General features: G+C 45.2%; 2 protein-coding genes across 2 annotated transcripts in view; one reads left to right on the top strand and one right to left on the bottom strand.

The window, feature by feature from the left end:
- med27 (mediator complex subunit 27) overlaps positions 1–8,276 on the bottom strand; it is a 103,268-nt gene extending 94,992 nt beyond the window's left edge. The window contains exons 1-2 of the mRNA XM_042101861.1: positions 8,065–8,276; positions 6,734–6,878 (exon numbers count right to left, since the gene is read on the bottom strand). Coding sequence (XP_041957795.1) covers positions 6,734–6,878; positions 8,065–8,267 — 348 coding nt within the window. The 5' untranslated portion in view covers positions 8,268–8,276. The remainder of the gene's footprint in view (positions 1–6,733; positions 6,879–8,064) is intronic.
- Positions 8,277–9,033: 757 nt separating this feature from the next.
- The window catches only part of ntng2a (netrin g2a), a 64,335-nt gene continuing 61,050 nt past the window's right edge, over positions 9,034–12,318 (top strand). Inside the window, 2 exon segments of the mRNA XM_042102063.1 lie at positions 9,034–9,675; positions 10,210–10,970. Of these exon segments, the coding sequence (XP_041957997.1) occupies positions 10,716–10,970 (255 nt within the window). The 5' untranslated portion in view covers positions 9,034–9,675; positions 10,210–10,715.

The raw sequence follows: 12,318 nt of genomic DNA, 5'->3' as shown, positions 1-12,318 counted from the left end.
GAGTGTTAGTGTGTATGGAGGGTGGGTGAGTGTGTTAGTGTGTATGGAGGGGGGGGGGGGGGTGTGTTAGTGTGTGTGGAGGGGGGGATGGGGGTGAGTGTGTTAGTGTGTATGGGGGGGGGTGAGTGTGTTAGTGTGTGTATGGTAAGGGGGGGGGGGGGGTGTTAGTGTGTGTGAAGGGGGGATGGGGGTGAGTGTGTTAGTGTGTATGGGGGGGGGTGAGTGTGTTAGTGTGTATGGTGAGGGGGGGTGAGTGTGTTAGTGTGTGTATGGTAAGGGGGGGGGTGTTAGTGTGTGTGAAGGGGGGGATGGGGGTGAGTGTGTTAGTGTGTATGGGGGGGGTGAGTGTGTTAGTGTGTGTGGAGGGGGGGATGGGGGTGTGTTAGTGTGTGTGGAGGGGGGGATGGGGGTGAGTGTGTTAGTGTGTATGGGGGGGGTGAGTGTGTTAGTGTGTGTATGGTAAGGGGGGGGGGGTGTTAGTGTGTGTGAAGGGGGGGATGGGGGTGAGTGTGTTAGTGTGTATGGGGGGGGGTGAGTGTGTTAGTGTGTATGGGGGGGGTGAGTGTGTTAGTGTGTGTGGAGGGGGGGGGGGGGGTGTGTTAGTGTGTGTGGAGGGGGGGATGGGGGTGAGTGTGTAGTGTGTATGGGGGGGGTGAGTGTAGTTAGTGTGTATGGAGGGGGGGTGAGTGTGTTAGTGTGTATGGTGAGGGGGGGGTGAGTGTGTTAGTGTGTGTATGGTAAGGGGGGGGGGGGGGGGGGGGTGTTAGTGTGTGTGAAGGGGGGGGTGAGTGTGTTAGAGTGTGTATGGTAAGGGGGGGGGGGGGGTGTTAGTGTGTGTGAAGGGGGGCTCAATGAGTGTGTGTGTGGCTGTGGAGAAGAAAAGGTGGCAAAACGGATTGTCAGGATGGGGAAGGACGAAAGACTACTAGTCTACAGCAGGTAAGGTAAAGAGTGGAGTGTGTGTGTGTGTGTGTGTGTGTGTGTGTGTGTGTGTGTGCGTGTGGTTTTGTGTGGCTGATGAGGAGCTGCATGCCATCTGTGATCCCCAGACAGAAGAGGCCCAGGTCCTCACGGTAAGCCCCCCCCCCCCCCCCCCAACACACACACCTACAACTACCCCTACACACACACAAATACAAACACAAACACACACACTCAGCGACACACACACACTTTGTGCCCAGTGCTGCGTCTGTATGCTTGTGCATGCGTCCAGATGGGTGTGGAATCAAAGCTCGGCTGGTTCGGAGAGCCTGAGATGCCCCATAATGACCCGGTCTTCTCCATACATCTACTCCAGGAATAACAGTCAGCGACACACACACACACACACACACACACTCACTCTCCATGTCTCTCACACAGACAGACGCTCACTTTCCCAGTCACACACACTCACTCTCCCCGCCACACACACACAGACAAATGAATTCACCCTGTTACCCACACAATCCCTGTCACTCATGCTCTCACTCACGCACGTGCGCACGCACATGCGCACGCACATGCGCACGCACACACACACACACACACACACACACACACACTCTCTCTCTCTCTCTCTCCCTTTAATCCATTTCAGAGTTTTTAAAATAGGAGCACAGCTGGGGTTCAGAATAAGACCGGTGAGTGGTTGACTGCTGGCCGGTATATGGAGGCACACACACACACACACACACTCACACACACTCACACACACACACACACTCACACTCACAGAGCGAAGCGGTGAGTGGCAAGGCGTGCTGACCACTGACCGGTATATGGAAGAACACATAGGAGCTTTTCTGTGCTCGGGTCAGCTCTCTGAGCTGAGTGTTCCGTGTGTGTGTGTGTGTGTGTGTGTGTGTGTGTGTGAGAGTGTTCCCTGTATGGGAGACAGGTCTGAACAATAACAGAGACGCTCTGTACAGCTCTTTTGTGCTTCTCTACTGCACCGTATGACGGAAGCGGGTCACTCCACAAAAACACACGTCTGCAATCGGCCTGCAACCCCAAGATTGAAAAACAGCGAGTGAACTGCCCCCCCCCCCCCCCCACACACACACACACACCTCTCCAAATAACAAACCAAACAAAAAAAAAAGAAGAAAAGAACAAAAAATACTTTTGATTACACCAGCGATGGGATTACACAGAATTGCAGCACAGCGGAGAGACAGGCTACTTGAATTTCCATCATTCAGCAAGACATCCTGCCGGCCCCGTCCACATCTCGGCTCGTTCCTGGAAGGGAGAGGGTTGAACGCTGCCGGAAGCGTCCCTCCGCAGGCCCAACTGACCGGCCGGCAGGATTCGCTCTTTCTGCGGACTAATGCACTGCATAGCAACAGCAGAAATGCTTCTAGACAAATGCTACTGCCAAATGAGGCTTTGATTGCACACACACACACACACACACACACACACACACACACACACACACACACACACACAAACCATCAGCACAGGCTAACATGTTCAATAACTGCAGGACGTGGACGCGGACATGGACACACACACGCACACGCACACGCACACACACACACACAGTGCACCATCAACAAAAGCTACCAGGTTCAACAACAGCAGGATGACTAATGGTGAGCGAGTGGAAGACATGGCCGCTCTGTTGGTCTAATCCTCACTTAATGGTGGATGGGGCAGTTATCTGGGCTTCTCTGGGCATCTCTCATAAACCCATTCACTCAGGGACACAGCAGGCAGATTGCATACACAAATGAACACACATATCAGGTTACTGCTGAAGGATGTAGGCTATTTGCAGGACCCAGGTAGATGTCATACAAATGAACACACATATCAGTTTACTGGTGAAGGATGTAGGCTATTGAATCTACTAGATACTTCCTTGTATCTTTCCTAGTACTAGATACTCCCAGTATCCTTCCTAATATCTTTCCTAGTACTAGATACTTCCTAGTATCCTTCCTAGTATATACTGATACTATATGTACTTTTTAGTATCTACTAATACTATCTAGTTCAAATGAGTATGACTGTAAACGTGTCAAGAGTGAGTCGGACTGTTTAACTTACACAGATAAACACACATTCTTAAGCACACACATTGCCAAATTAAAATATTTCATTTGAAAAACATTACCTTAATTATTTTAAATAGGTTCAATGGCAAATTCCAAGATCACAAAAAGAACATCTCAAAGCTTGCTGTACCAGACCAGCAATATCCCCGGCAACCATACATAACCATACAGAAACATAATTTCTATATTAGTCTGGATTTAAGCACACCCTTGGTGCAGCCCTGTTCCTGTGTGGGTTCTGGTGTCCATGACCTTCTATTATTGATCTGCTTGCCACTATAGCATGGTGGAACGGAAAACCAAGGCCACGTCCCCTGTGAGAAGGAGAATGATGTGACACATGTTCCTCCCTGAAGTTTATTGGCGTGTTCATTACATTAGAGTGCCATGCGAGGCAGGAAGCTGGCTTCCTGGGCACTCGCTGGACAGGAAGCTGACTTCCTGAGCGCTCGCTGGACGAGGACTGGTCGTACCCACATCTCGTGTGTTGGTCTTCCGCAATGGGAGGAAAGCCAGCAGGGAGACACATAAATGCGCTCGTTTCAGGAACAGGCCGCTGGCAGTAGGGGTGCACACAGCCCGGGCTATTTACGCAATACTGTCCTGCACCCCAACTCACACAACTAACTGGGCTATTTACGCAATACTGTCCCCCATTACACCTCACACAGCTAACTGGGCTATTTACGCATTACTGTCCTGCACCCCATTCCCTTACCTGTTATATGTGTCTGCTCAGTTGTGAACTTGTCATAATACACACACACACTGATGTGTTTGTCTCTTACACAGCTAACTGCGCTATTTACACATTATTGTATTCAGTCCTGCATCTCATTTTCTTATCAAGTGCTTGTCTCTTACAGCAAGAGGCCATTATGAAGGTGATCCTGTGGATCCTGATGTGCTCCTCTGGGGGCATGTTCATAAGCCCCCATGTTCATAAGCCCCCATGTTCATGCCCCCAGAGTGTAGCGCTGTCGCTGCCTGGTTGCTTTAGCTGTTGGCTGCAGCAACTCAAGCTCGGTAAAACTGATTGTTTTGGGGTGTTTTCGTACCGACAGTACTCTAAACAAAGCTTCTAAATTCTGACTTCAGTTCTAATTTTTGGATCTGCTCATTTCTTTGACTAAGCGTAACTGTCCCTCAGCTCTACAAGTGTAATAGTCCCTCAGCGCTACAAGTATAATAGTCACTCAGCACTACAAGTATAATAGTCACTCAGCTCTACAAGTGTAATAGTCCCTCAGCGCTACAAGTGTAATAGTCACTCAGCTCTACAAGTATAATAGTCCCTCAGCGCTACAAGTATAATAGTCACTCAGCACTACAAGTGCAATATTCACTCAGCTCTACAAGTATAATAGTCACTCAGCTCTACAAGTATAATAGTCACTCAGCTCTACAAGTATAATAGTCACTCAACTCTACAAGTATAATAGTCACTCAGCTCTACAAGTATAATACAGTAGTCACTCAGCACTACAAGGTGGAGTCATAGGTCTGCATGACCTAAGAAGAGGTTGAGAGGCCTAATAACTCACAAGTCACTAAGACCAACTCCCAAACAAACAGGAAAGAATAGTCAGGGCTCCAGAGTGCGACCAAAAATGTTAAGGGTGCGACTAAAATTTTTCCTGGGTCGCACTGGTGCACCTAATGTCATAAGGTTGAGCGCCTAGACTTTACTCGCATCTGCTGTCTTTCCACGAACTAAGCGGTTGTTCTACTTTGACTAGTGGTGCATGGTGCACCAATACTGCAAAAGTATTGCAATACCCTGAAATTAGAAACCTCACAATACCTAATTGTATTAGTATCGATATAGCCTACGTTTAAGAATGACAGTCGTGCGCTTCCCGTAGCCTGTGTCTTTTCTCCTCACACGCACACAGCTGTCGTGATCCGAGCGAGTAGCGATGTTGACCTGCACCTCTCGAGTTTGTGTTGCCTAGGCTATGGAATTTAGTTAATTTAGGCCTACTGTTGAGTTTTCCGAAATAATCTACACAACCTATTGGCAAACGTTTACATCTTGAGAGAGTTCCTTCTAGGTAACTGTTAGCTCACGACACGTGTCATGTCTATCATTAATGTAGTGATGATTTCAACAAAATCATAGAAATTAACGTTGCAAGACACTTATCTCTTCTATGATCCCATAAATATTTTCTTTGACTTGTTAGTTTTTTGAACATTTATTTGATCAAATGACATAGAAAACATAATGAATTGCATCCATATATGCTTGGATGATGCGCCTATTTCCCTCTAGCCTAAAACCATGAGAGTGAAAGCTACTTTGACGTTCCTCTTAAAGTGACAGGCACTCAATTAGACCTACACACCACCACTGTAATAACATTGACACTGATGTGAATGATCACAGTATTCAATATTACTGATGTCGTCAAGGTGGTGGAGGCTCCAAATCAAATCAATACTGTCATTCCTGGTCCATGCTCTGACAACAGCTCAGACACGGAATGTATATGGAGAGCAATAAAAAGAGGACCTTGAAATTGTGACGTTAAAGCAACACCAAAGAACTTTCCCTCTGTCGCACGCACGCTATTTGTTTATCCAGCACCGGCTTTACAAATAACAATGTCCACAGACAAGGTAGAATATGTTGCATGATTTATGGAAGTACGATGTATTGCGACATCAAACGCAAGTCAAATTTGTAGTTTCTTATGTCTCATTCCATCGAACTACAGATCCGCTACTAGTGCGGTTATAGCCGATAGAGGGCTGCGAAGCGATTGCAGAAGTGCCGTTCACCCTGTTACAAGTTGATGAACCACTGAAACGATTTTGGAAACATTATTTTAAGGTACAAAACAGTCTTTGGTGTTGCTTTAAAGGTGTCGCGATGAAAAATTTGGGTGCACCTAAATTTTGTGCTGGTGCACCTAAATAAAAAAAGTTAGGCGCACCAGTGCAACCAATGTAACAAGTTAGTCTGGAGCCCTGATAGTTTCAATCATTACACATGTATAACAATGTTTTGAATGCTGATGCAAAATTAGTCTGAAGTCTGAAGTCTGAAGGACACAACTGGCCAACCAAAAGAACCCATTCATTGCAGAAACTGAATGGAATACTTCAGTATTAGTTGTTATGCAAATAAACTAGCTCCTTCTACAAAACTGGGCTTATGTGAAGAAGACTCTGTCTTCGGACAGCATATTCCATCATTGTGTGTGTGTATGTGTGTGTGTGTGTGTGTGTGTGTGTGTGTGTGTTTATGTATGCATGCATGTACATGTATTTATTTATTTATGTATGATTCTTTGTGACAGGCTAAGATGTGCATACCTACTCACCAGACCTGTCACTCATCAACCAATCACCGAGGCCATTACAAGCACGTTTGTGAATAAGACTTGAGTAATAAGCCACAGTAATACACTTTCAGTAAGAAACTTGGTGTGACAAATATAAAATGCTTTGTGAATACCCCTAATTGGCTTGAAAAGTGCCACTGCAGTTATATGAGCCAAAATAGGGTGCATTGAATGGCCAGTGGCTCACTATTATTTTCTTTATGATCATGAGAAGTAATTGCTACGCAGCTGAGCGTTATTGATGAGTGTGTCTGTATGCGAGCCATATCACGTTTAACACATTGACCAAAACAAACAATTACTGTTTATCTCAATAACAGGTACACCGTGACTGACCTTGTTGGACCATTTGTAGGCCTGAAGGAGCTGACTGTAGAGAGGAGTTTTGTCCTGTACAGGGTCCAAGCTGAGCAATCCACTGTTGTGTAAGGGATGGCTCTCTGATGGTCTGCCAACCAGATTGCTGAGACGCTCCAACTCACTGCAAAAGCAGGACACATCTTTGGTTACTCGGGTCTCCCGAGAAGCCTCGGCAAACTGCTCTTGTTGGACGTAGTTGGATCTCTCGGGACTTCTCTTAAAATAATGAACAGGCTATACTCACCATCTTACTAAGAAGGTGGCTAGCAGTGGTACTATAACTCCGACAGTACAACAAGTTTTTCTAGCACAATGAAACATTTATCTGTGTCTGCACGCCTTGGCTCAAGGTGCTACCTTGCTGCAGTCGAAGGAAAACATCCTTTTGCGATCAATGACAAAAGTATGGTAGTGGAGAATGCACGTTACGCGACGTCGAATTCTTCTGCCACTTACTGTACATTACATTACATTACATTACATTACATTTGGCTGACGCTTTTTAACCAAAGCGACTAACAACATGGTAAACAGTAAGTTTTTAGAACAATTCTCACAATTTTAGGACAGTTTAAAAAAAAAACATTAGAGTACAGTAAGAATAAGTGCGTCGGTGAGTGCTGTTTTTAACAGTTACTTGTCAGTTTAAAACGGCTGGTGAGTGCTAGGATCAGTAAGACTTGTTGTAAGTGTTGCTATGAGAGTAGATGTTCTCTAAAGAGCTGGGTCTTCAGGAGTTTTTTGAAAGTGGAAAAGGATGTCCCTGCCCTTGTAGGAACTGGCAGTGTGTTCCACCAACGAGGAACAACAGATGAGAAAAGTTTGGCTTCACAACACAACACAAACAGTTTTTTGTGGCTTCACAAAAAACTGTAGCTTCATCTCTCTCTCTCTCCCTCTCTCTCTCTCTCTCTCACACACACACACACACACACACACACACACACACACACACACACACACACACACACACACACAATACTGAGCTGTCAAAATCAAAACACCCAAGTACTCTGATCATCGTTAAATTGCCTGAAAGTAGACCATGTATTCGGACATTTAAATTCTATTATTCCTCTGCATTCCTCTAACTCGGGGTTTTAAGAAAACGGTGTAATCTGAAAAATGTGTAATGTGCGAGGGTGAAAGACTGTACAAGACTAACGTTATGTTAGGTTCTGAGTAGGGTTTGGTCGGAGTGGTGGAGTCGACTACAATTCATTAAACATGGGCACAAAGTCATAACATTGTCGTCCATAGTAATACCTATTACCAGATAATGTAGGCTAATATTTGGCGTCACTTACTTCAAGTCACGATTGACTGATTGCAAATTATCTTGAAATTCGGTGATGAATATCTTTTCTCTTCCTTCCAGGGTCTCCTTGTTTTTCATTCCATCCTTCAGTGAGTCGAAAACTCTTGTTACACTTGACCGGAGTGCTTGAATGGCATTGATTGCTTGTGAAAAAGCTTCTAAATTTACTCCAACATTCATACCGTCCGCCATTTTTCCTCGAGAATCCACTAGAGTGGCGCATAAACCAACGTCATTTTATACGCAGAGGATTCTGGGAAATGTAGTTATATTGAATCCCATACTGAACTCGCGTAAGCTACCTGGAGTTGAGGAGGATAATAGCCCGCCCCATAACTTCTTGAAATAATAAATGTTCTAGTATTGTTAGAATATTGTGTTATTTAAAATATATGTCTATATATATATAAAAAATTATTTCTATAATATCACTTATCACAATAAATACACAACACCACCAAATCCCCTGAGATGCCATTATATGCCAGTCATTTGTTCCTTAAAATAGCTCACTTTTCAAGAGCCTTGTAGGACTAAGCCGAAAAGTGATGACCTAGTTTGAAACCCATGCTATTCTTGGAAACTGGCATTAAAGGTATTACTAATTAGTGTGTGTGTGTGTGGGGGGGGGGGGGTTTGGGGTACTCCCTCGTTATCGCTCGTTAAAATATATATATTTTAATAATTTTAAATCAATTTCCATCGTGGCCTATAGGCTACATTTTAAGGAAAATCCGAAACGTAACGAAATATTAGGTCTATTTTAAACTGGCCAGTCAAAAACAACTGCATTCTGTATCCTAGCCTGTCCATGGCAAGGTATCATGGACAGGTCTATCTTTATAAATCCGCCCCTTATCTTAAATCTGACTGCGAGGTTTGTGCGCTCGCTGCTCCTTTAAGCGTTGGGAGGGAGGGGGTGTGATCTGCCGGTGGGATGCTTCTCTTTCAGGGCGGCAGATGAAGTTCTACTCCCGCTACTCCTGTACTTCACCACTGCTGATCTGCGCAGATAAGACATGAGTACATCCTGATTTTTATCTCCTCTGACTTCAGAAAAAGAAGCTGATCGCTGGTAGGCAAACGAGTTTGTAAAAGTGAGCGGGGCAGGTAGAGAGATAGGCTAGACAGATAGGCATAGATAAAAAAAAACAGGGACGAGATAGAGAGATAGAGAGATAGATAGATAGGGACCGTTCGGTGGGAGAGAGGCAGATGGAGAGAGAGAGGGGTGGGATCTTCTATGGAGCGTTTCCTGTCCTTGAGAGCCCAGGACAGCACCGATCGTAAAAAAGTGGAGGCGCGTGCGGGAGGGTCAGCGTCACTCTGAAAAGTGGAAGAAGTCACTTCTATTATTTTGGGGAAGAGATGGTTTATTGCAGACAAAGGCGGATCTAGGGCACCTTCCCAGTTGTACGGATCAGCCCCGATAACAGAGGGGGAAGCGCATTCCCGTTTAATCCTCTTACGGAAGAGAATACCGTTCGTTTTATTTCAGTCCGTATATGAAGTGGAACTCTACTATTTGGCAGGCTATAGAGGACTTTATCGAAATGATGCACATCTGCAAACGTAACCTCAACTGCCCTGCAGATCACGGGTAAGTGTCGTCTACCTTGAAACATTACTCAGATTATTATGATGGGAAATAAATTATGAATTTATTTGATTGAACACATGTTAGGCCTTTGGTGTCTATATAGTTTTCATTTTAAGTATAGAAAGCCGTTAGAAAACTTTTAAACTGTGTTGATATTTGACAATTGCATTGAAATATTACAATAATCGAAATATTAACAATTTACTTTCATAACAAGTTCCTTAGAAGTTGTTTGCACGCAACTTGTGTTGTCCAGGGAGTTGGTTTTACAGCGCCGCCTCCGAAAAAATAATTCATGTGAATTTGTGTAAATGAAACGACTTTTGTAGTCTTGTCATCTTATCAAAGATGTTTCAAACGCCATTTCCGCGCAAGCATAACTATTTTTGACGCATCACAAGTGTAGCCTATTTAGTATTCTTCCATGCTAAAATAAATATTATGAAGTGCTTTCATTAATGCATGAATACAATTTAGTCTACTGATGGTTAACACTGTTTTTGTTTATGTTTGTTTTCTATTTCTAATAAAAAGGCAGAGATGAAGACGCTCCATCGTCCCTCCCCAAAGTGGTATGACACCCGGCTACCAGACACCTGCGTCAGGCCCGAGACCCCCCATGTCTTCAGCCTCCCCCGGCCATCTTCGGATGAGAGGATATGATTGCTTTCCCAGAAGGGCTGGAGCCGAATGATTGTGCGAGTCCAGAGAGAAATGCATATTTGCCATTCGCAGTTTCCGCTAAAAATTTAAGCACAACAACCTAATTGACAACGAACAATTCTAAAACTAAAGCATAATACTTCATAAACTATTTTTTATATAAAACAAAAGTTGTATTGTATAAGTGTCCACCCCGTATAAACTATAACGCGTAAGGTTCAGGGATCTGCTTGTTGGGAAAACATTTTTTTTTTTTATCAGAATGGAAACATCGTTTTTTTCCAGCCTAAATAAACATTGGATTTCATGCTGATAGAGTCCGCGAGGGACACGACAGTGGCACCGCTAGCCTTTCACCGGACTCTCGGACTTGGACCATGCCTATGGTCGATTCCTGTGCCATGCTCCCGCAGTTGCTGTTGCTCTTGCGCTGCCTCTCTCTGACTGTTGCCCAGTACACCTCTGGCGCCCCGTACAGCAGCTGCAAGTCGCTGGTTAGTACGGACGACGGGCAGACATGGGAGTACTACGCTTGCCAACCCAGACCCATGGCCATGAAGCAGTTCATGCAGATCAAAGTAGACCCGGAGAACATCACTTGCGGAGCCCCACCCGAAAGGTTCTGCACGCTGGTGAGTTGATTTGTTCCGGCTGTCTGACGTTAGGAGACAAATTGTGTGTGTGTGTGTGTGTGTGTGTGTGTGTGTGCCATTGGAGACAGTTTAAATGCATTTCCACATCTCAAAAACCCTAAGGCTTACAGCATTAGAAAACAAAAGCAGTAACTTATGAAAGGTCTCAATTCAACATTTTGCTATGTAGCTATAATGCCTAATATAGCAAGGCAACATACAGGCCTGATTGTATTGTCTATGTATAGGCCTACACATTATCATACTTAAACATGTAAAAAATATTCAAAACAAATTTTAAAAATCACTAGACTTGTTCAACCAGCATTAAACTGTTTGTTTAGAATTGACTTCCCAGAATGACAGACAGGCATAGATTTTCCTTTGGAGTAGAATGGCCGTTAAGGGAGATGGATTTGTTTTTTTAGGGCCAATAACGTCTTCTAGCACTGCACCACTGCAAAGCCCTTCTCAAATGGAAAGTTAGCAAGTCAATGAGCTGAATCAATGAATCAATGCGTGCTAAGATGTCCGTCAGCATCCTGTGTGTGCGAGCGAGCGAGTGAGTGAGTGAGCAGAGTGAGGTCCAGAGGACGGCCCTCCCAGCCCTAGACTGTGTCCATGTGGTGATTCAGGTTAAGCGGCCGGCTCAGTGGAACTGCCTAGCCGAGTCGTTCCAGTTCACAGCTGGTGCTAAGCTCGGTTCACCGTACACTCCACATGACGCACACCACCCCCCTTACTGGGACAAACGCACACACACACACACACACACACACACACACAAATCTCAGGGGCCCTTCTAACAGTGCTATTCATCTCAAAGTGAGTGAATGTTTGTGTGTGTGTGTTGTGTGTGTGTGTGTGTGTGTTGTTTGATCAGTGGTCTCTGCGGCCTGGCTTCTCTCTCTCTCTCTCTCCTTCTCTCTCTCTCACTCACTCTCACTCTCTCTCTATCTCTGTCCCTCTCTCTCTCTCTCTTTCTCTCTCTCTCTCTCTGGTTTTGAGCGTATGAGGGAAGAGAATTGGCGGTAGGTAGGTCGGGTTGGGTAATCTCTCCATCACAGGAACTGATGAGTCGTTGTGGCGGGCAGGAAGCCACGGGCCTGATTGTAAAATAATCGGATGTCTGCTTTGTCCAGCTGCTCTGATGCTGCACGTATGGACAGGGACAGACACTGTTAAGTCATCCACATAAAGCGGCACTAGCTAAAAGCGCGGACTGTGCAGGCGGGCGGGAGGGTGGATTAGGACCGCGCTGCAGACAGTGCCGGTTAACTCTCTCTCTCTCTCTCTCTCTCTGAAGCGGGTTTGGGCCTCATCTGGGCCGGATCGGCGCCAGAATCGG

Source organism: Alosa sapidissima, chromosome 8 (genome assembly GCF_018492685.1).
Source record: "Alosa sapidissima isolate fAloSap1 chromosome 8, fAloSap1.pri, whole genome shotgun sequence".
NCBI lineage: Eukaryota > Metazoa > Chordata > Actinopteri > Clupeiformes > Clupeidae > Alosa > Alosa sapidissima.
Note: the sequence above shows the minus strand (reverse complement) of the source record. Positions and strands in the feature narration are given on the sequence as shown.